At 27.0% G+C, this 26,242-nt stretch overlaps 2 protein-coding genes across 2 annotated transcripts; one reads left to right on the top strand and one right to left on the bottom strand.

The window, feature by feature from the left end:
* The first annotated feature begins 1,918 nt into the window (after window positions 1-1,918).
* On the top strand, window positions 1,919-2,683 carry LOC112596628 (U1 small nuclear ribonucleoprotein 70 kDa-like). The gene has a single exon (XM_025342391.1). It carries the CDS (start codon window positions 1,919-1,921, stop codon window positions 2,681-2,683), a length of 765 nt encoding a protein of 254 aa, XP_025198176.1.
* Window positions 2,684-5,460: 2,777 nt separating this feature from the next.
* LOC112596589 lies at window positions 5,461-22,035 on the bottom strand. The gene is made up of 13 exons (XM_025342348.1): window positions 21,565-22,035; window positions 16,025-16,154; window positions 15,777-15,895; window positions 10,633-10,771; window positions 9,557-10,011; window positions 8,658-8,796; window positions 8,435-8,595; window positions 8,103-8,241; window positions 7,283-7,968; window positions 7,045-7,192; window positions 6,763-6,920; window positions 6,508-6,694; window positions 5,461-6,368 (listed from the first exon to the last, which is right to left on the bottom strand). Exons 1-13 carry the CDS (start codon window positions 21,653-21,655, stop codon window positions 5,870-5,872), a joined length of 3,051 nt encoding a protein of 1,016 aa, XP_025198133.1. The 5' UTR covers window positions 21,656-22,035; the 3' UTR covers window positions 5,461-5,869.
* Window positions 22,036-26,242: the final 4,207 nt, after the last annotated feature.

The raw sequence follows: 26,242 nt of genomic DNA, 5'->3' as shown, positions 1-26,242 counted from the left end.
ATAATTTATTATGTCGTTTGACAATTTTTTTTTTTTAATACATATAATATGAACAAAATACTACAGTGTTTTATTGATATTTTTATTGTTATACTGATATTTTATAATCCTAAGTTTAAATTGGATAAAACGAATATAATAGTTATTGAACAACATCTAAAAAAAGCATGTGCATTTCCTGCCCTATTGTCATTTGTGACAAATTCCTATGTTTACAGACATTTCCTATCTATCTCAGTTTTTAAAATAATGTTTATATTCTATTTCCATGATACAATCTTAACCACGCGGCGTTATAGATAGCCTATTTAGTCTACACAACTGTTGTTGGCACATTTTATATGGTATTTTAAAATCATGGTTTGTTAAAGTACTTAAAAGTTTACACGTACAACTTGCGAAAACTAAATATTAGACCATATATTTACATATATGTATATAAAGTAAATATCTGAGATCTGAATCAAAAAATCGTTTCTCAAAAAGATTGCTTTTAAAATGTACAACGACAAAAACATGTTACACCATATTTAGAAAACGTGCAAAAATATTAGAATAACTGTTTTTAAGTATGCACACTATAAGTATACTTTTCTCTTTTTCACCAATAACTGTTTTCACTAAAAATAAAAGGTTAAATTAGTTTACATTTCCCTTTTCAATCAATACACGTTTCTGTCAAATGAATAAATATCTAATCACAATTTCACCAAAACAACTTCGATACCTACCAACTCGTAGGTACTATGAATACATACCACGTTGATATTAAAAGCTGTTATACCTACAGTAAGTTTACTTAAAATACCATAAAATATTGAAAAACTGTATATTTTAATATAAAATTATTTCTGTAGCAATAATTAACTATGTACCGGTACCATTACATTTAAAAAAATACCAACCTAAATGTTACAACTTTAAGAAAAACTTATGTGTTATCTTTTGTTAATTTTTAAATGAAAATAGTCATGACAACATTTACAGAAATAAAATAAAAAAATATTTAAAATTTTATATGTTTATAAATAACTTTGATAGAGTCAAAATAATAATTTATAAATATTAAAATGTGTAAAATAAATCATATAAAAATTTGATGAAAATGTAAATTATCTACGATAATAATATTCTCATTTTTCTTTAATTTTGTTTTCGTTTTTCTCGATTACTTTTATATACATTAATTTATTGCTTATAAATGATTATTAGTAGTATATTCTTTATTTTTATCAGTTTTAAGTTCAAACTAGATTAAACTTGCCATATTAAAGCATCGTTAAATTTGAAAGCATAGATACATTTTTTAAACTACTTAGGTATAGTATTTATGCACACACAAGAAAAAAAATCACATATCGTCACTGTAAAATCAACACACTGATCTATTATTTATTTAATTTAAATATTGTATTTTCTATATCAGGATGTTGTATTTTACTAACTCATGGTTCGTTATTACTGCTTAATTATTTTTATAATATAATAATACTAAAATAATTTTGATAATATGTATGACACATTGCTTTTCAACATTATATACCTAGTCTTTAAAATAACTTAACTGCATTATAATTTTTAACAGTATATTTTTTTGGTAGAATCGTATTTAGTATCTTATTTAATGCAGATATGGAATATTTAAAGAAAAGGGAAACGCACATCTTTTGTAGAAACCATCCACAGTATTATAAAGAAATGCTATGCTATAATAATTATACATTTGGCCTAAATGAAAACATAAACACACGCCACGGTGGCACATCGCCTTGGTGATCTGCCTAGGTTCGATGTCACTAATAGTACGTTACAAACAACTTTGACTCAACGACTGTATTTTCGCTTCGCGTTCATTCACGGGTTTTTTTTTGTTTACATATTTTTACTTATATCGTTTTTATCGTTTTTGTTTTCTGACATGGACGGAGGAAACACCATCGATGTTAACGTCGAAGCGGACGAATCCAGAGATGTCGTAACGACCATCCCGTTACTATTGGCATTCGATGAACCGGAAACGGTGGAGCCGATTAACGAGGAACTCAACTTACCGGAAGCCGAGTCGGAACCTGTACTCCCGCAGGAGCTGGTTGAGATATCGGAAATGCCGTTGGCGGATACGACTGTGACCACCGTTCGGTTGGGTTCAGGGGCGGACGACAATCCGTCTGCAGCGGCGGACGACGCCGAATCCGAGAACGTGGACATGCGCGGCAGTCGCAGACGAAGCGGTAGCCGTCGTCGCCGTCGCAGCCGCAGCCGGAGCCGTCGCAGCCGCAGCCGGAGCCGTCGCAGCCAGAGTCGGAGCCGCCGTGGTCGGAGTCGGAGCCGCCGTGGCCGGAGCCGGAGTGACGACAGCGATATGTCCGTCGTTTTGCAAATCGCCCAAGACGAGGAGTCCGACGAATTGATGGCCGGCGGCAGTCGCGGTGGCCAGAAGTTGGCACGCGGCAGTGATCGTAATGGCAGTAAGACGGCACCCGGTGGTCGCCACGTCGGTAAGACGGCAGCGGCCCGCGGCAGTCGCATCGATAAGAACCAGTCGTCTCGCGGCGACCGGAAGTCGGCCAAACGCGGTCGCAGAGGCTGGAAAACCGCAGCCAGCATGCAACCGCGGACGTTGTGGAGCGACCGCTTGCGTCCTCGCAACACTTATCGTAAAAAAAAATCTCAGTCAAAGTAAAACCCGCCAATAAGAAGAGTAAAATTCGACGTGATACACATAATATAGTATAATAAATTACGCTCGAGGCAATATTTTCGTAATACATATTGTTGTTTTCTTAAAAAATTGTTCAAACTTTGTGTTCTAATGTGTTCCAAATAAGATGATTTCGTTTCGTTTTACCGTTCTCACTTCTCATCAGTAGGCAATTCATGGCTTATCGTATTGTAAAAGATACTTTTATAAGTATTTTTAAGATAGGTACTTATACTGCAGTTAATAGAGTTTTATTTTAATGAAAAAAATATTTAAAATACATTACTAATACATTCCTTACAGTAAGTAAATTTATTTTACGAATAATTAAACATTTTCAGCTAAAAACGTGTATAATACATGTTAAATTGTAAAATACATTTTTTTAACTCTATATATATATATATATATATATATTTATACAGTTTACCTAATCGTTTCGAGCTTAATATAATATGAACATACACTTATGAGTATCATAATTGATTATTGTACTATCTACCCTAAGTGTGGTGTATGGTAAAAATTATAGTAGGTATTCGAATACAAGAAATAAGGATCTTAATCGTGAATATTATTCTTAGTATAACACGAGTAAATTATTTTTAAGTATCTAATTCTATGATTTATATGTATTATATGCTAATTCAAAGGTAAATACTCGTATTCAAATACTTTACAAGACTGATTTCCATATAGGCACGATCGTACAAAAATAAGCATAACTAAATTAAACGGAAAAATTTGAAATAAATAAATTTTATCATATAATCAATAACTATTTTACACATAAAAGGGTACACATTGATTTGTTATTTAGCTTTTTAGCAACGCGTATAATATAAAAAATTCATAATTATCACTATAGATCAGTAAAATTTAAAATTTAAATATTACAGTAAATTTACATATTATTCGTTTTAAATATAGTTTAATTTACTATAATCTCTTGTTAGTTAATTGTTTATCTATACATATCATTTAAATTAAATTAGTGAAAAAAACCTAAAATAAATCGAAGATCATGATTTTTTTATTTTTTTTTTTGTAATAATATAATACATATAATTCTTGATTTAATCTAATATAAAAATTTCAAAATCCTACATCACTCTTTTGAAATTTACAAAAATATGTAAATCATTAAATTCTTAGATAGACTAATAGTCAGACAATGTTAAATAAAACTTGAATAACTTTAAACTTAATTAGTTTATTTTTGATTGAAATATTTTCTTGAGTTTATTTTTTTCACACAAGTTTTCATCTAAATTTCTTATTTTCTCTGTTTGTTATAAAATGTATGTATGTATATATTTGTATAGGTATTACTGAAAACAGTGAAAATGGAATTCAAATATTGAATAACGTATTTAACATATTATATCTGATTGTGTGCAGATACATATAAATTACGAATATAGAACAGCTATGTAAATGATGGTACTTTATAAAAGAAACTGCAGGTGGTGACAAGTAATGAAGAGTCTTTAATTTTAAAATATCTAACTTTTTTTTTTTAGAAATCTGTGTACACAAATGTTTATTTTTAAATTGTATAATATTATACTAACCGTTTTCTCTATCATAGTTTTGAAAAGAGTGAATAATAATATATCTGTATCAAACATTCAAGCATTTGTAATGATTCAATGTAGAAAATATTATGTTATGGTATATACAGAGAAAACTATTATCAAATGAGTATAAAATGTGTCATTTCATTTTCAAAATGTATCAAATGTTAAAATCAATATACATAAACACAGTTGGTTTTAATTCGAATTTTCAATGTACTATTTTGTTTAAATTCTTGTTTGAAAATGAGTCAAGTATCCACTGTAATTGAAAATGTAAAACATAAAAAAGCTCTGGATTGCAATATAAGTAATTTGAAAAAGTAGAGTTGGACAATTTTTCAACTTAATATATTATATGACTTTATAATAAAAAGGTACCATAAATACAAATATGAAAAGTTATAATTGTATTGATTTGAATTTATTCTCAACTATAATATTTTGATTATTTACACTCGTGAAAATTTTACAAAGCTTAAATTTAATTATTAACAAGTACTTACAGTTCAATTCTTTAGACAGATTCCTCTAAATATTTAGAATACTTTAATTTAACTTAAAAATAACTGATACTAGGTTAACGTTTTTGAATACCTTCGTACTTGGTGCGTAATAGCGAGAATTAAAACTGACCTACATTTATATTAATGTTTAAATATAAAATTATGTTATTTCAAGAAATAAATAAATACCTAATTTATAGACAAATAAATTGAGGTATTAAACTATAACTTAACGATTTAGCACGACAATTAAATTGATCGTTGTATTTAAAGGTAACGAATATTTTTTTATACTGCTTATAATATATTATCTTTAGTGAAATTGTTAAGTTTATATTTTGGTTTTTAATACAATAATCATGTAAAAATATTACAAATATAAAATATATCATTATTTCTGAATATAATTAATATATTTAAATATGAATATAATAATTTAATATTTATTATTTAACTATTCTCAATCGGAGATTTTCCAAATAACTATTTATTATCATTGCTATTTTACATACTAACATTTTTTTTTTTTAAATATTTTGCTTTAGGTATATAAGGATATAAAAATATAAGTTGACATTTGAAATTCAATAATTGATTAACATTAACCCCTAACACACATAAGAATCAACAAATGTAACTCAAATATAAACATTAAAATTGCATGTAATTGATTTTTCAAAAGAAAACAATTATAAATAAACACTATATTAAAAAAAAATCAATCTGTCATGATTGTTACTTGGGATTTATATTTCAAGCTCTATAAATCATTAAGCATACCCGAAGTTTATTACACTTACGGGCTGTAAGTCGAAAAATGCGTTACATAAAGATGAAGTAATGAAAACGTGAGATTGTAGTGTACAAAATGAAATAATACGTTTTAATCTTCGTACAACATAATGCAGCAGAATGCTTGAGCGTGAAGGCTACCCATATGGCTTTTCCGTTTTTCAGCAAGTATTTTATTGGACAGTTTAATACTAATTATAAATTATGTACAATTCGACGTGACTTTATGACGGTTGTGTAAGACTTAAGTGTCCGCCGGTGATCATCATACATTTACCATTGTCATGCAGGCATTAAACGTTTACAGAAGGTCTTTTCGGAACAAATCTATTCCGAAGACGATTGATGTTATAGTTAGTTCCGTGATACGAGTACAGTTCATTAGTCGACTGTGGCTTACCAGTGACGTCTACCACCTGGAAACCGGGCAGCAAGTCAAGATCGTTTTTGGCAATTTTCGATGTGGAGGTGTCGGCCTCGGCGATAGGTTCGGGTGATGCTACTACGTTGACGCTGATATCCGTCGAGGAGGACTTGAATATCGACAGAAATTTATCTACCAGTGACTGTTCGTGGTTTTCTTCAATTTTCGTACTGTTGTTTTGTCCGTTGTAATTGTTGATGTTGTTGTTGTCACCGCGTTGAGGTGGGGGGCTAGAAGGGATCTGGCCGATCGGTGGACCAGTGTGATGGATGTAAATCATAGGCCAATTTTGTGGAGGCCCGTCTATAGAAGGAAAATACTTGTCGCTACACGGTCGCCATTGATCCGTGGATTTCCCTACGTGACACCTATAATATACGTAAGAGAAAAATTAAGTTAAAATTCACCGCATCGCAAAAATAAATATTACTATTTTCATGATTATTCATATAATCTTTCTTTAAACAAAGAATATTATAATCTTCGATCTAAAATCTGTTGACTTACCACGAATAACTGACCCCCTCGGAATAACCACATTTATGATCGGGCCGACAACAGTAATCCCAATCGCCTTGATCAACCGGACAAGACCATATTCCCATGTTGACATTTTCGGTGCAGTACGAACCAGATTTACACGGATGTCCGTTAACGGTGAATCTCATCCACGTCCATTCTACTCCACCCGGTACTATTTATAGAATTAAAAAGAAATTGTATTTAAAAGTTAAACGATTTTGAAAAAAAATTTTTTCTCACAGCCATTGGTCTTTGGGAATTTAGCTACAGCTGGTGTACTGAAACAATGGACTTCGTTGAAATCCCATGTGTACAACAAATATTGTTGATCTAGACTAAAATGTTGATTTGGTTTCAAATCTCTCATTTCGATGTCACTTAACTCGCAATGACCTCCGCTATACAAAATTTAATAACGTAAAATACTAAATGTTATGTGAAAAATGCACTTGCATCATTATATTATAATATAGTCTAGTCACCAGAGCGTATGGTGTTAAGACCAAGAAAATCTGTACCTACAAGTAGCTGAGTGTAGAACACCGAAAGTATTGGTTTTCCCTGGCCTTGTTGCACTCCATCTTACATTGGTATTCTGACTCGACAGTCATAGATTTTTTGATGGCTGGTGGTAACAGTCTGGCAGTACTTCCGAAATTAATGTAACACACTAAAAACAAAGATTATGAAAATGTGAGTGAAAAAAATTAATCTAGAATATATTAGCTATATTATGTCTAAGTTTATTTTTTTTTCTTACGTTTTTTTGCCGTCCCGTAAACAGTTGGTACTTGGGTGGGATTCTGTCCATTCAGATTAAAGAAGTCGTTATATACACCTCCTGGGACTCCGGGTTCCTTATTTGTCGGCCTAGCAGACACAGGGGTATATTCTCCCGGCATTTGGAAGAACGTGGTTGGTGGCATGGATGGCACGTAAGTACCCATGGGTCTTGTGGTTGTATGGAAGACAGTCGGCGTGACTGGATAATACCCGGGTGGTGATAGAGTGGTAGGTGGAGGGATGTACTGTGGTGGTGGTGAAGGTGAAGAATGAGGATTAACAGGATAGTACGGCGGTGATGGTGATGGCGATGGCGATGGTATTGGTGACGGTGACTCAGATGGTACATTGGGAAAGAATTGTAGTGGAGGTGATGGTGGACCGTACTTTGGACCATATAATGACGGAGTCAACGGAGGAGGCACTCCATACTGTGGCCTATACGTGGTGAGCACTGTGGGCGTCAGGTCTTGTCCCGGAACCAAAGGCCACCCGGAATGTGGCAAAACCTTGTCTAATTCACACCCGCGACCGTAACTACCCCGGTTGTAGACATCGCAATTAGAATCTTCGACGAAGTGTTTAACCGGGTCTATTTCGGGTACTGGGTAATCGGTCAAGTAACAGTTGTCTGACCGTTTATCAGTGACGGGCGACTCTCGGCTGCAAGGCACATGGATAATATAATATATCAGATAAGTTAGTCACATGGTGACAATAATGGTATTATATATTAATATATATGTGATGGACGAAACACATTATTAAAGTGTTATCACACAATGTCGTTTACATACCGGAAACTGAATACCCGGCATGTGAAGTGTTTTACGTGGAGGCAAATGAGCTCGCACTCGTGCAAGTTCTCCGTCTGCACTGAGAATTTCACTATGGACACTTCCAACGTTAAACCGTTACGAATTCGTTCAAAACAATCTAAAATCCATACATAGATAATAAATATCTAAGACTTTATATTGTCTTGAATAAAAAATACGAACTCTTTATAATATTATTTATTATTAACAAATACAAATTGTATTTTCATTAATTTTTTTTCCCCAACTTAAAAAATGTAACTTTTTACATTATAACTATAGTGATAAACAAAAATCTATGACAATCTCACCAGTGTCCCAGTTTTTTGCGGGTTGGCATCCGGGCTGACTGAGTTCGTTTCGTGCAAATACATCGCAATCCCTATCTGGAACTAAATCTTGAAAAATATCCAATTGCCTAAGCATTTTATCACCCAAATGACAATTGTCCATAGAGGATGTAAAACTATATCTGTAGGTAAAAACGATTAACCGTATTATTTAAGTTTATACGTTAGTTCGTTTTTACCTTACCTGTAACTGAATATGTTGCAAGTGAATGTCTGTTCGTTAGCACACATGTTCTCACAACCGTAAAGAGACGGAGCGTTAATTGATTTTATAATATTTCCTTGCTGTAAATGGTGTCCCGTTCTGGCTTTTATAAAACATTCTATAGAAAATGATTTGCATCTCATCAATAAATCAATAAATAATTATAATATTTCAAAAATTCAAAATAACGCAATACACGTGACTTTGTAAGCACAACAGACAATTATAATATAATACATAAACTAAAAATAAATAATTATCGGAAAAATGTTTAATCATTTTTCATGTGTATCGTGAAATTTTTATAAATTATGGTCATATAAATTTTGACAAAAATTTAATAGATTCATAAATATACTTACAAGAAACAAAATACTATAACAAATTAACAAGTGACATATTTGAAAATATTTTTATAAACCCCAAGTTTAAGTTAACACTTGGTACCTAATAAGTATGACACAAATATTATCAAAATGATCATACATTTTTTAATAATACATTGCTTTTATTATTCTAGATATTCAATAAATAAACATTTTGATTTAATATTGATCAATTAATTGATCAATAATTTAATAAATTATAAATGATAAAATGTATTCAAATATACTACATATATAGTTATATACTATAATACATCGAATTAAATACAAAGTGTATATTTCGACCTTAGTATATAAATATATGACAAATGTATGTAACCTACATAGAATTATTCTTGTGCTAATATTTAGCACAAATTTTCGCGATCAAACCCAAAATTTGAACGTCACTCTTGCGTATCGCCCCCCTCCCGCAAAAATGAAATAATGCGATTGTCCGATTGTGGGATAGGTAGGTGTGTTATGTATTAATTTTTGTTATAACATACTAACCGTTAATCGATGTGGGAATTCGATTCAATATCGTTGGTGTCAACGTTGGTTGTATGTTATTGAACAGGAATCGGACATCGTTGTTGTATAGGTCGGGGGGTCTAATTAAAGACACACCGCCCCCGCCGCCCCCACCACCTTTACCATTGAAAAATTCCTGTACGCCAGGTTTCAACGGATCATAGAACACTTTGTCGCCACCATACGCCACTTCGTTGCCCTGTGGCCATTGTGAACTGATATCTTGCCATAGGTCCTGTTCGGGTCCACCCCATGTACGCCTTTGCCCATACGGATTGGGCAGCTCCGTGTACCGACAGATGGGTGAAGCATTTACGTTTTTTTCGAAAAAATCGTATTCCAGGTCCGACTGAAAGTCCGAGGACAAGTCTAACTTGTCGGACGGCACGGATGATAGTTGACAACTGCTATAAGAATCCAAGTGCATGTCGTATCTATAGAGAAATAAAAGAAAAGTGTGGTAAAAACGATACAGATAATTTCTATATTATATAATATAATAAAATTATTATTTAATTATTATAGCTGTGCACCCCCTCCCCTTAATTTGTAATAACATTTATCTTTTAAAAAATTCAGTTTTAATGGCCCTTATAAACAGCACAATGCTGGATAATGAATATATATTAAACATGTGAAAAGTTTAAGTTTATACCAATGTAATTTTTCAATAATCATTTATTTTGCTTAAGTACTGATATTCTATTTAACAAATTATTAGTGATACTTTAATTTTTAAAAACTGTACAATATATATCATTTAATCCTACTAAAAATTGTATTTATTCCTATTTATATAACTATATTTTATTTTATATAGGTACTCGTAGATATTTAAAAATAATTCATTAAAGATATTTGAAGATTAGATTCAATTAAATTATATATATATATATATTCGTAGTTTATACAAATTTATATTTATATTATTGATTTAATTTCCTACTAAATATTTTTGTGTATATTCAAAAATAACTTTTTAGATTTAAAAAAAAATACATAATCATAATTAAAATAGTTATTTAAAAAAATAGTAATAATATAAAAATAAAAACCTGAAGTTAAATCCTTCGCAACGAAATTCTTTTTCGTATTCACAATACAGCTCACAATCTCCCCTTGAATCAGCTGGTAGAGTTCTTTGAATGTATTTATCGGTCAGTCGACGGCCTCCCACGAGCTTAATGAAACATGCTATTAAAAAAAAATATAATACATGTTGTCGATGTTTTCATAATCTAATCATTATAGATTCTGATGCAAGTATACAATGAATAACTAGTCAGATTATGTATATTGTGATGTGTGAATAAGAATATTACACCAACAATTAATTTAGATTAATGCATATTTTATTTTTATACATTTTATTATCTTGCCATTAAATATATATAGTAATGTTCTGGGCTTTATAATTTAAATGACCCAACGATTTTTATAAATATGGTAAACAAATCTTTTAAATTCTAAAAAACTAAGTCATATAGTTTTAGACCTAAACCAGGTAGCTGCCGATATTTATATCTGATTCTATCCAATTTAGGAGTAGTTGGTTATCTATTCCAACTACACGAACCAGTCTTAAGAACCTAGTTGATGAACTGATACAAATAAAGTTTTCTAAGTTATATTTTACAGGTCCTAGAAACGTATGACCTGCGTTCATAAACTAACACAATAGAAACGATATTATAGCAACGTATTATAAGGTTTATTCATATGACTAAACATTAATATAACTATACAGTACTCTATAACCTGAGTAATCCTGTTCTTATGGGTAGTATTTTGAAGATTACAGGTATAGCAGAGTACGAGTTGAAGCGATTGAATATAATATGATTTATCTATAAGGTAGGTTATTATACCTATAGTAAATCAAATTAAATATGCTACTTAAAAATATAAAGATAACTGTAGTTTCTACTTCATGAACAAAACTCGACTGATTAGCTATATCAATGATTTGCAAGCCTGGGCATAAACGAGTTAAAAAGTTAAAGTTAAGTTAATTTTAACTTTTTAACTTAACTTTTTTTTAAATTAATTTTCAATAACTTAATTTTTAACTTATCTGATTATTATTGGTATTAACTTAATAAATAACGAGTTACTTTTAATCATACCCAAATTAAGTAAATTTAAAAAAAAAAAAAATTCCATTTTGATATCATTTACTTGTTTAAAAATGTATAAAATTTGTTTTAATAAATTAAAAATTTATATTTTAATTTTATTTATCTTTTAGTACCTACTACTTAATTCTTTCCACCTGTATTTTAATTTTCAAAATTTAGTTATTTTATATATAGTAAATCTATTTTTTGGGCTTAATAATATTTATGAATTTTATAATTTTAAACTATTTTACTGGCTATTTTATATATTAAAAAAAAATAATAACTATAACTTAACTTAAGTTAATAAGTTAATGGAAAATTTCCATATAACTTATAACTTAATTGAGTTAAAAAAAAATTAGATTAACTATTAACTTTTAACTTTTAACTTTTCAAAATGTATTCTATCAATTTAACTCAGTTAAAAATTATCATAAACTTGCCCAGGCTTTATATACATATGAGTATATACTCATACTCTACGTTTCTGCGTTCTTCTGACCTAAACAGAAATCGCAAAGTGCGGCATAAACGCATCAATAACATGTATATCGTTACATTGATATCAAAGGCGCACTTAATGAAAGAGGACTAATGGACTTAAGCCTCCCTCCAAAAAAAAAAAAAAAAAACAAATTAATTCACTAATATTTTTATAATTTTATTATAGGTGCCTAAAATGATCATATCAAAAAAATGATTAACTTGAAATATAAGTTTATTTGTATATAATTTAATTACATATATAATAATATAATATAACATAATATTACGTAGTTTTTTGAGTTTGATTTATATGGTACAAAAAATGTCATTATCAAAATCATTCATTACCACATAATATAGTGTAGTGATACTCTATTTTAAATTATATATAAACTTTTAAAAATATTTTCAACACATTAAATGTTTTGGCTAGTACTACGAAAATATCATTTTACACTTTAAAAAGAAAAAAACATGGCTAAGAAATACAATGAGTTAGAATCAACTGAATAAATTAGCTACACTTCATATTCACAGAGAAATCGATATTTAGAAGTGTTGTCAATATTAGGAAAAAAAAGCGTCAAGGTGACGTCAATTTTATCATTTAGAAGGTAACACTTAAGATAAATAATCACCATATTTTTAATTTAATAAATTAATAATATTTCCAGGTATAATTTCAGTGGTTCAGTATAATTGATTCATAAAAAGTAAAAGCTCGTGTAAAAAGATTTCATATTTCTGTACATATTTAAAAATAAATATAATTACTATTTAAAATTATTTTTATTTAGTCGCCCCTTCCCTTCAATAAAAAAAAAGGAAAAATATATCGAGTGATCAGATTTTCAAATCACAGAGCTAGGAACAATCATAATCAAACGATGTATTACTGTTGTATTTAAAATATTTCTATAAAATAAAAAAAAAACAATAATTGTTGTTAAACAATATTAATACTATTTCATAAGACTTGTATTTTCTATCTTATTGATATATAACATTTAATTACACTTAAAATAATATATTCTATTAGTTTAATTTCGAGATTCTAAAATATCGATTTATTTTATTTTCTTTGTAACTCTTTTATGGAAAAGAATAATTACACATGTATTAAGGATATTGATACATTTTTTGTTCTATCTATATTTAATTTCAAATAATATTGTAAGACATACTTTTTAATTTACATGAGTGTACTATGAATAGTTAAAAGTCTAAACTAATAAAAACATTTCAATATTAGTTTTCGAATTGTATTCTTTTTTTATTAAAAATGTATTATAGTTTTTAATTTTTATTATAATGACTCACAAGGAATAAAATGTTAATTAATTAACACTTTAATTATATTGATCCACTCTAGAGTAATACATATTAGAGTACTTTTTCTGTTCTTAATAGTGATAGTCCCAGAAAACAAATCTTAAAAATAATATTATTAAACAAATATCACTGTAAAACGGGCTAATGTTCGATCTAAACAATAATCAACAGTGATTAAGATAGTGCAAAATTATTAGTTGGCAATTGTTGGTTTATTATTTTTAACATAAACGAGACGATATACTTTTATCGGCTTTCTAGTGAAATTAATTAGTTGTCAATTATTAGTTGACGATACTATTATATCCACGGTAAACGCGCAATATTACTTAATATTAGACGTAAAATAACAATGTGAAATAAAAATATAACAACAATTTTTTCGCTGAATAATTTCAAACGTGTATTGATTAATATCTTTAATAAATGTTAATTATTTTACAATATAGCCACTATATCCACTGAATCAATCACCTAACGATGCGGTGCTCACATTTCCTATACGTCAGCTTAGGCTACGAGCGATAAAACGTCCACGCTTGTCGCTTACGTAAAATGTTAAATTCGTTATTTCGCACGAGACATAGTATAATATATAACACAGATTACAGCAGCTGGTAATCAGCAGAACCATATTATTGTTCTAGTGTCGAAAAATATTCATACAATAATATCGTTTGTAATATAAAACCTGCAGTGAATTGTAATTGTGTACACTAGTTAAATAGACCCACTTGTTTTTATATGCATATGTATAGCGGTACACAACACGTGTTTCAAATTACAATTTTATTATTTTCGAATTCTCTTTGACGAGCAAAATACTATTACCGTATTTCAGTATTTGACACGATATTGAATACTACAATGTAATCGGTGATCGGCGATCATTGTTCATTACGTTGTTACTACCAAAATGTTCGTACATAGATACCAAAAATTTCCATCTTAATATATTTCATTGTTGATATAATTGAAAAAATGCATGTTTAATAATTTGTACAATAATGTTTTACTTTAGGCGTTTCTAATGTAAAACACATTTTCTTCGCCATTCCATTTATAAAATATGTTGTACGATTACCTATCAAATGTATTCGTTCTATACACTAGTATAGATAGTAAATAACTTTAAATAAACAGTTTAAAAAATAAATAAATATAAATAATATAATAAAATAACTTAACTGCTATTTTTTATCTTTTATAATTAAAATTGGACATTGCTTCCGTATACTATGAAATAAATAAATATTGTAAAAAATACATACTAAGTCTTATAGAGAAAATTATACTAATATCGTTATCATATACAAAATTATATTCACCTCCTCATCAAAAATAAATACCTATAAAAAAACAATATATTTATATTGATTCTGATACCCGTGATACTAGGTACCAATAACTTGTCAAGCTGATAGTCAAATTAAATTATCACTCATTATTATTTCATTTCTTCGACGAATACAAAAGTAGTATTCAGACATTAGATTGATTGCTTATTCTTAGTAGCGATATACTATTATCATGCTTGTAAAAATAATTTTTAAATTTATTTCAAATGATTGTTTCAATATTTGAATGCAAATATATTTAAATATTATATTGGCCATTAATTATTTAAATACAAATATATGAGTAGGTACACACAATAAAAATATCATCCATATACCAACTTTAAACAGTTATTAGTTATTTTTCTATGGAAATTCATCAGAATCAGAATTTGTTCTCGATAAATAGTTGTAGTTACAAAAAAAAAACTATTTTTATAGAACGATTTAATTTTTTTTTTAAATAAGTAGAGACAAAATAAGCTGTATATAACTAATCATTGCAGAATTTAGTATAAACTATAAAAGTATACTACAATTTATAAATTTATATAAAATCGCAACATAATCATTTGATTTATACAACTTATCAATAAAACGATTGATTTCAAAGACGATTTGATTAGAATAACACTTAGACGGATACTTGTTAAATATTAAAATGTATCACCATAACCCAATAAAGTTATTCAAACATCAAAATATCAACAGGATAAAGTTATACATTAGTAATTATTTACTACTAGATATACATTTTAGGGTCACTAGCTCGATTTGAATTCGTTTATATATTATTATAATTTATATTCAATAACCTTATATTTGAGTGTAAAAACTAAAAAACTAAATTAAGTATTACAATTAATATGGTTTAATTTTTTTTTTAGTGATCAATATTTTATATTAAGTAGATACATTACTCACTTGTTCTATCCCTACATTGCAATATTTTCATAAAAAGATCGTACTCAGGATCATCGTACGGTCCTGATTTTGGTAAATCTAAACTAAGTAGACAAGTACCATTGCCATTTCCGTTTAATCTACAGGATAAAAAAAAAATCATTGCATTAGATAGGTAGGTAATGTTTTTTATTCTTGAATTTATGTCATACAACTTTTCAGGTCTAAATTTGATACAATATTGTTTAAAACTGACCACCTAAACTCACCCATAACTATATGCGTTGCACAAAATTCGTTCACATTCGTTACTGCATTGTTTTATATTTGTAGTGGATATTGTTTTTGTCACATCTGAACTATTCAAACGTTTTCCAATAGCCACCCTCTCGAAACAATCTATTTAAAAAAATAAAACTTGTTTAATTATTATCATGATATTATTTTTAATATCAAATGAGATACTATCATGAATGGTATAATAGTATTGTACACATACTATACACTTTTACTAACTATTAACTAATATTAATGTATTCTCAGCTACAATAGCCTAATTATATTATTATAAGTTATAATATTTTTTACAATGTTAACACTGTATAGTTGGGCATTTTATTACTTATTTTACATTTTTTTACTACACGTTTGTATCACCGGACAACCAGACTATATATTTAAATTTTTCAGTTTTTTAAAATACAATACAATATTAATATCTACAATATTCGAGTATTATCATTTATCACTAATTCATTATAGTATAATCATTATATTTATATTTTTATTTTTATTTGTTAAAATAACGGCCAACATATTTACATTAGTTATAATTTGTTAAAAAAAAGAACAATTTAAAACAATATATGAAGTAAAAAAATACCTATAAACGTTTTTGAACCATTAATGTTTGACATAAATAATTCTTATTAAGTATAATATAACATATAAGTAATATATTTCTAGTAAAGTGGACAATTTAGACATTAATGGCTTCAAATTTAAATTTAACTTAAAACGATCGTGTTAATCATGTGTTGTTTTCAAAATTTCATAATAACAGAATACAATTTTATAGAATTATTTTAAGTTTCTTGAAGAATATTTTAAACATAATGTAATATGTAATATTTATTCCTTAAAAATTATAAAAGTATAGTATTTAAAAGATAGTGTGCCTAAATTATAAAATATAGAAATAAAAATATATTTTTCTTATATTTAAAAAGTACTTAACATTTTTAAAATGTTAACAAATAACATTTAAATATTACACACACACAAACATATATAATATATACATATCAACATTTGTTTAGAATGAAAAATATATTACGTGAAATAAGTGAACAACATTGCGTCTCTTATTTTATTCCTAGCTGTTTCTTTCTATTTCCTATAGTTTAGAAATTGATAACTCAAAAATATTATACTATAGATGATGAACTTTTGCATAAGAATAAATAAAAATCTGTAAGTACAATATAATTTTATTATAATATTATAAAATAGCTATATTGTCACATGCAATTTGGGTGAAATGAAAGGCTTAATACAATATAAACCTATACTAATAAAATATATTAAATTTACATACATATATTTATATTAATTTACCTAGGTATAAGTACAAATGAGTCACACAAGCAATTATAATATAAAATACAACCGCGTTTCACAATCACAACTGTTCAAATTACGCGGCACGTTAAAGTCTTTACACATCACACGCTGTCCACGTACTCGTATATCTATACAGGTATTATATCAGCGTGTCAATGCCTCATGAACTCCATCTACTGGTATGTATCCGGGATGGCGATTTTCACTCTCGAAATTAAACGATTTAATTTGTCATACCGACAAGGTTGCTGTGTTTATTTTTTTTTTCTCAGAGTTTTTCGGCCGCGATACAATTGCGTACATGTATTATATGTATTATAATATAGGTAGGTAGAAGTAGACATAGGAACACGCGTGAACTTCCGTCTATACGAGGTAATATTTTGAAACGGCTTGCGTTTGCATGTCTTCACAATATTTTGTATAATAATAAAATATTTTACATAATTTTACATGAAATGTAAATAATATATATATATATATAAATAACGGATATTTTTCTCACCATAAAATCGAGATTATTGATGACAAGCAACAGTTATGTATAGCATGAATTTTTTAAAAAAACATCGCATAACAAGAAAATGTTATATTATTATATTAAGTATACATAATACAATATTATTATAGCAATCTTAATTCACTAATAAAATACACGCATAATATATAACTTATAATTGTCGAAAATATTATTTCAAAGACATATTATGTATAATATATTAATGTATATTGCTATTACTCCGAAGTGTGATTTCCTGTATTAGTTAAAAGAAAAAATGGATAAATATAATAAACAATAGACTCTGTTGTGTCTAACCATTATTATATGCGTATTTTTATACATATATTCCTTTATTATTACAAGTAAATATCTGAATAAAACAGTATAGTATTATAAGTTATAGCTAGCAAGGTTATATACCTCCTTATATACATATAATGTTATCCATATTCATTCACGCTTGGCTAAAATATGTAAAATAACTTGAAGCATATAGGTACAAATTACATATATTTATTAATATAAATAAAACTAAGAATTTTATTAAAATGACATTTTATGAATAGAAATATCATTAAAAAAAAAAAAAAATTGTATTTTAATTTTATTACCTAAACGTAATATAATCAACAGCAATGATTAGGTTTTTAACCGATTAAACCGTAAAATCTCATGTATCTACTGCATAATAGCTACGATTTTTTGTCATTTAGATTTTACTCATTTTTATATCAAGATACTCTTATATAAAATACACGTTTTGATTTATTAAAATTAAAAAAAAAAAAAATTAATCCTATAGTTTAGTTATTACAAATTATAAATGTCTGTTTAGTCATTAATTTAATTGTTTAAGTTATACTGTCAATATTAACATCAGTTATATTCAAATGGATTTTAAGCAAGTTTCAAATATATTTAAGAGCCTGATAGACGAGTACAATTTTGGGTACACGAATATATATATATATATATATTAGTTCACGGATGTAGGATAAATATAAAAATTAATATATTACATGTGATATGTCTAGTATAAGATACACAGAGTATATAGTATACCTATGTTATAAAATAAAAATATTGTAATATAATTTATACTTATCTATCTTTCATAATATTTAAGCTTATATTTGTACTTCTAACTTTCTGAATATACGATTAGAAAATTAACAATATAGTTTTTAACACAATTAAAAAATATACTCAATTAAATTTGAAATACTTAACTTATCTTATTTAAATTGCATAATACGTATTAGTAAACGTATAAACCAAAATATATAATTTTTTATACTCAAAGAAAATAATATTTAATATATTCAATATTACTTCTTTTTTCTATATGCTATATTGCTATAACGAAAATTAGGGATTAAGAAAATGTTAACAGAAGACTTTTAACAATTGTCCGTATTACCGGTGGAATAAATGAAGGCCATCGCTTTGTGAAAGTGGACAATATTTTTTTTCTCACGGGCACCGGTCATGGAGATCGATCCTCAAAATCGTTGTTTCAGCGTTTCTAGTAAAAATAATTTAACTAACAATCGAGGAAGGTAATACGAACTGATTGTGAAACTTTCAGGACACATTAATTATCCATAGATATTAGATAGATAGTAGTCAGTTGTATACTTGTATAGTTAATATAGTTAATCGAGCATTTGATTTTAGTGCATAAATAATTTTTAGAATTTTAGTAAGATAAAATAGAGATAGTTGGTATTAAATTATTACAAATAAAGTTTTCATATAATATTACGAATGAGAGAATTTTTTAACAGTTTTGTTCTGCAAAATGTTTGTGTGGTTAAATATTTTTGGAAATCAAAACAAATTTTTATTTTGTACCTATCACTCGAGTAATTTTACTGATTTTAATAGATCTAATAATTAGAATAATCATAAATAAGTATACCTATGAACTTTATGTTTTAAAATCCTCGAAATATATTCGAACAGTCGACGCATTCGTAGGTATTTTATAATATTGTAGGTGCCTATATATTATGAGTAAAAATTACTTAATTTAATTGTTATAATATGAGATACATACATGAGTGGTTGAGAAATTATTCATTTAACAATTATTCATGGAAATAATGTAGAACCGATAAAAGCACACAGTTGGTAATTCGGAGCTATGAGTTCAGAATTTCTCATAGCACATAAAGGACATGAATAAATCGATTGCCAAAATTCGACCTTCAGGCAGTAAATTAGGTACGTACCTATCACATCAATTGGTACGCAACGATTTTAAACACATTTTATCAAAATGTTATGTTATGGCTCAATCAATTCCATTTTTTTTTTTTATTTCAAATATACTCGTACCTACACATATTTTTAGACTTTAATGAAGAAAAAAAAAATATTTAAAAACGTAATAAAATTAAATTGACGACCTATTCATAAATATGATTTTATTTATTGGCTTATACGATTACAAGTTTCAAATTGGTTACATATACACACTGAAGATGCAGACTAAGACATTTACTATCAGGTTTAAATATTTAAAATGAGAAATTGCCAAAAATCGTATTTTTAATTATACAATAGGTACTACCTATTTAAAAAATATTATTTTTTTCATGGATATACAATTTTTCATTTAAATAACTTAACTTTTATATTTTATAATTGCATATATTTATTTATCATTTAAATCCAACAAACGTACTTTAATATATACAATTATACGCTGTTTTAGAAGAAAAAAAATGAAATTAATTCACAATATTATTAATATGTTATAATCACCGACATTGATATGATAATTTAATCAATGGATGATCAATATGACAATCATTATGTTTTATTTGTGTAAAAACTAATAAATATGAATTATAAAAAAAATTTCAATAATAAACGCATAATTATTATTAAGTTGCTAATGTGGTATGCAATAATAGATAATATAATATTTCTATTATATGCTATTGATATTTTTAGGACCAAAAATAATAGAAAACTAAAAAGTTAATAGTTACAATTTAATACAATTTAATAATTTTACTAGGTATAATAAGGTTGGCACTTATTACAATTATTATATGTTAGGGAATTTAAATACCTACACTAATATATAAATTCTGTAAGAAATTATGTAAAGTAATAAATTTGACACAAACTTATTAAATTCATTACAATTTGATATAGGTTAGTAGACATATTTATAAATAAATAGTGATTGATAATAATAAAATATTGTTTCGATAACTTTTTCTATTTTAAATCAGAGTTTATTATCATTGTAGGTACTTTGGTTCAAAAAATTATTTATAGTGAATATTCATTCAGCATTAAAAAGCAACATTATAAGCTGCGTTTTACGTTACATTATGAACTTTCTATATCTACTTCTTTAGAAAAGTAAAATACTAATGAACTCTATAGCTGAAATTTATTTATTCATTTATTTTTTTGTCTTACCAATTTATAATAAATTACATCGTAAGCTGCAAAACAGTTCAAAATAATAAATTATTGTTAAACGGTATATTTTTTTTTTAATTTTCTGATTAATAAAGTTCAATAATTAGAAAATTAAAAACTATATGGCTATATTACATGAATATTTATTGAATTATAATTTTTCTAATTAATAATTCTTTATTAGCTATAATAAAATTTTTTGCTAAAAAAAAAAAAAAAAAAATGAATAATAATACAGACCGTTAATGCCCTGCAGGTTGAGAAAAGAGCCAGTATTGGTGACTGTGAACACGTGGAACAACGATACGACGTAGGCGCCAAGCGTACGCATCTCTAGGCCCGGAAAATACGTACCTATGTACCGGAAGTAGACGTGAAATGGATGCAAGTATATCAGATCAGTTGCCGCAGTATAATATTATAACGTATGATTTTAGAGGCGATCACAATGAAAACGACGATTTAATTCTCAATATTATTTATAATGTAACTTACACATAAATTCGTTTTTATATAACATTTCGATGCGCTCGGACCGCGATCACTGTAATCGCACACATGTCATACGGCTCTTGCGAGTACTCGACCGATAATATAAACGCACGCGTGGGTGTAAGTTAAAAGTAAAACGTATCGTCCGCGTCTTGTCACGTGGACGTGTCGCGTGCAGACTTACCATCGGCCAGAAGCGATCTACAACGATACGACAGTATAATGTAGTTTAGAACGGTCAGGATGTAAAATGCCGCGATTTGCCAAATACCCATAATAATTAACACCCGTACGACGATATCAATAATAATAATAATAATAATAGTATTATCTGCCACTACCAACACTCTACTCTGCCGGTAAACCGCGTTATAATACATACCACTACCACGCTGCTACACAACCATATACCTATACCGCCACCGAGAAACCACCCGACCATTTATAATTCAGCATATCACAAATCGTTGTCGTTCCGGGCGTGAAATCGAGCTCGCACACACGCATACATTGTCTTAAAATAAAAAATGATTCGATGAAAAAAAACCGTTCGAACGCGTGCCGCCGCCGCCGTCGAGAGCAGACAGATTGGCGACAAAACCTCATGCGTTTTTAGTCGAAACGCGTTGTACGTAAAGACGCGGCGGATTATCGAAGAAAGTCCAACCGGTACTTATAGTTTTCAACGTATTTAAATAGTCTAGGATGACGGCGGCCAGTAATCAGTTACACATGTGTCAAGTAATTGCGTAAATGAATTACATCATTGCCTACTCGTCTGTATATTGTCATTGTAATTTTCTACGAAAGTATCATAATAAGTAACGTTTAAATAAATCCGTGATTCCCCGCGATTCCATGAATATTTCACTGGTTTGATTCGGTTATAATTGAAAACTATATAGTATCTAAAATTGTCAATTGTAATTTTTTTTTTTATTATTATTATTTAGAAAATTTTATGAAACATTTATGCAGACCTGCTTTTACTGCTGTTTAATACCAACCTATACTAAAGTATTTATTATAAGTAAAAAATCAAGAGAATGCACTATTTTTAAAAAAATTTCATATCGATTTTCTTAATGTAAACTTAGTTATTATTTTTATAATTTGAACAAAAATAAAAAATAAATAAAAATATTGATTACTTATATATTTGTGTAACTTATATTTTTTCTCGAAAAGAGCTATAGAACAAGTAATCACTGTTCTCTTGTCTTCAAAAATGTGTTTTTACTTTAAATATAAACAATGGTCAATATTAAGAAAATATGAAAAGCAAATTTTACTTTGAAATTCATGTTTTAGCTCATAATTACTATTATAAGATTATGATTTATTACTCATATTAATATTTTTTTGTAATATACATTTGTGATGGAAATATGTGGTCATTAAATTTTCCAGTAAAGTGTGCTTCACTTCTTAACTTTTATTTTCACCTAAAATAAAATTATTATTATTATAATTAAAGAACTAATTGCAAAAAATAGTTTTCTAGACATATTTTGTTTAAAATGTGTTTCTGTGACTTAAAATAATTATGATTGAAACTTCATTATTATTTACTGCATTATTTCATTATCTTATATTATTTTAAGGATATAAAAGTGAATCAGATTAATATTAAACCGATATCAAAAAAAAAAAAAAAATTCTCTGGTAAAAATAACTAAAAATGAATTTATTTTATTTAAATAACTATCTTAAATTATCCTAATATTGTCGTCAAACATACGTGGCAGTCTTAAGATTATTTGATATTAATTATTATCTATATATGTCCTGTTTATTTTTAAATAGAATCCAATATTTCATTATTAAAGATTATCACGGAGAAAAAAATAAATGATCTTATAATGTAACTTATGTTCACTTATAAAATATACTTTCAAGAAATAAATATTATAAATTACTTTTATTTTATAGACAATTTGATGAATTAAATATTTAAAGCACTTGAGTCGAGTTTATCTGTATGTGTGATAGGTAAGTATTATTATAACACTGATTAGTGATAATCATAATATGCAGACATTTGGTTTAGGTGTGAATATCATTTTTTGACTTAAATTATATTTAGGACTCAAATTTACAAAATAATAATACGTAAAATTGTATTTATATTATAAACAGCTTATTGATGATTCTATAGCTAACCATAGAAAACCATAAAAGCAACCAATTAAAATAGCTTTTTTAGTTTTAACTTATTTTATTAATTGTTTATTAATTGATAATGTATGAACTATGTGTACAATTACTGTATTTTTTCACCTTTTTTATAGAAATAATAGCAATTATTATAAAAAAATAAAATATTTTGAACCGTGATACAACTTTTATAAACTCAAGCCATATATTATTCGAGTAAAAAAAATAAAAATGTATAATTTAATATAATATATACAAATCTAAGTAGTATTATATCATATAAGTACGAATATATATTATTTAAAATGTAATTTGTTGTATATTTTAATTTATGATTAAGTAAATAAATATCTATCTACTTAACAATAATTTGTTTATTTTAAGCTAAACATTAGATTATTATATATTTAAGGAAATACAATTTAAATTTATCATGAACTATCAACATTTATTAAAATAATATAACACGTTAATTTATAAGCATTTTATGCTACATATAAGTAAGTGCTGTTTACCACAATATTGTTGATTAACATATTTATCTTTTTAACTTTATATTTATTATTACAGAAAATTACGAGTCTCAGTATTAATGTACCAAAGCAAAATAATGATAAGTACCATCAAGTAAATATTTATATACTTATACAATCAATATGTATATTTTTTTCTTACAACTTTTAAAAAACTAAAAATCTACCATGTAGTTGTATCATACTGACAATGTAATCAAAGTTATATTACATGATAATATTAAAATTCCCATTGGTAAATAACCTAATCGTTTATAATATATAAATATCTACTTCTACCTAAAACCTTAGCTGCTATATAAATACGAAATTATAACATACGCGGTATCAACTGTAGTATAGCAGATTTTGTATTGCAATATTTAAATCGGATATCAATGTACGGCGAACCTATGCTAATGTGCACGACGTTTAGCTATTTAATGAATATTTAATGGTAGATTGAACATTTTGCAACGTTTTAGTTCTGGTAAAAAAAAAAAAAATAAGTGTGAGTAGAAGGACGAAATATCGCGTATATGGTTACGAGGACTCGATAGAAGGTGAAGGTCTTCGGAAAAGTGAAATCTTTATAGTAAAAATATTTGAATTATTTTATAATATATAATAGATATTATATAGATAGCGTTCGATCTACGAGTAGTTATATTGCGCTGTTATACCTACATCATTATTCATTTGTATTTTGTAAGCACATAAGCTGTTATAAATTACAAAACAATTGGATCATTTTAAACAATAGTTATTTATTATTACTTAATATTATTGCCAATAATATAAGATAAATTGAATGGCTGTTAAGATATATGTTGATATAGGTATTGCTTTACCAATAAACTGTTTAAGTACAATACACATTTGATTTAAAAACACAGAATATGTCTTAGTACTCACTACTCAACTATATAAAATTCTTTAAACTATTATATTTTGATATTTAATTAAATATTAGTTTAGTCAGTACATCTTCCATTTAATAATAACCTTTTTTTTTTTATGAAATACAATTTACATTTTTTTTTTTAATAATTTAATATTTTTATAATACAAATTGCCTTAACTACATCATAGTGTTACGATTAAAAATAGACTTAAAATGTTTAAAGAAAAAAATAATTAAGAAGTTGGTTTGATATCATCATTCATCATAAATGTTTATTTACAAAAATAATGGTTAGCACAAAATATTTTTAATAATAATATCATAATAAACAGTAATAAAAGATTAACGTTAGGTTTTATTTCGTTTTATATATAGCGTATTGTTTAAGCGCACTACAAATAGGTAGATACTAGATGCGTATAAATAATAAATTTATTACAACATATATTCTTCAAATATAAGCCTAGTATTTGATGAAATAAACAAATTTTTTTCTGTGAAAAATAAATTTAATTCAAGTAGTTTAAGTAGATTTTTTCTCTTAAATTATAAGAAAAAATGAATTTTTTTTTTTAATGAAAAATGTAAGTACAATTATTATTATACAAATAAAATGTAAATACTTATACTAAATAAACATTTAAATTATTATATTATATGTTACAAATTGTATGAGCGCATTTAAAATTTCTCATTTATGCTAGAAAACTTGTTTTAACACAGAAAACTTATAAATAAACCACTCGATTTCACACAAAACATTTTAATATAACTATGTGCTTAAACATACATTTTATTTTCTTGTTACCTATATTATTTTATTCGGCTGAATCAGCTGTATTTAAAAATATTA

Source organism: Melanaphis sacchari, unplaced genomic scaffold, assembly GCF_002803265.2.
Source record: "Melanaphis sacchari strain LSU unplaced genomic scaffold, SCAv2.0 Contig32_pilon_pilon, whole genome shotgun sequence".
Classification (NCBI taxonomy): Eukaryota; Metazoa; Arthropoda; class Insecta; order Hemiptera; family Aphididae; genus Melanaphis; species Melanaphis sacchari.
Note: the sequence above shows the minus strand (reverse complement) of the source record. Positions and strands in the feature narration are given on the sequence as shown.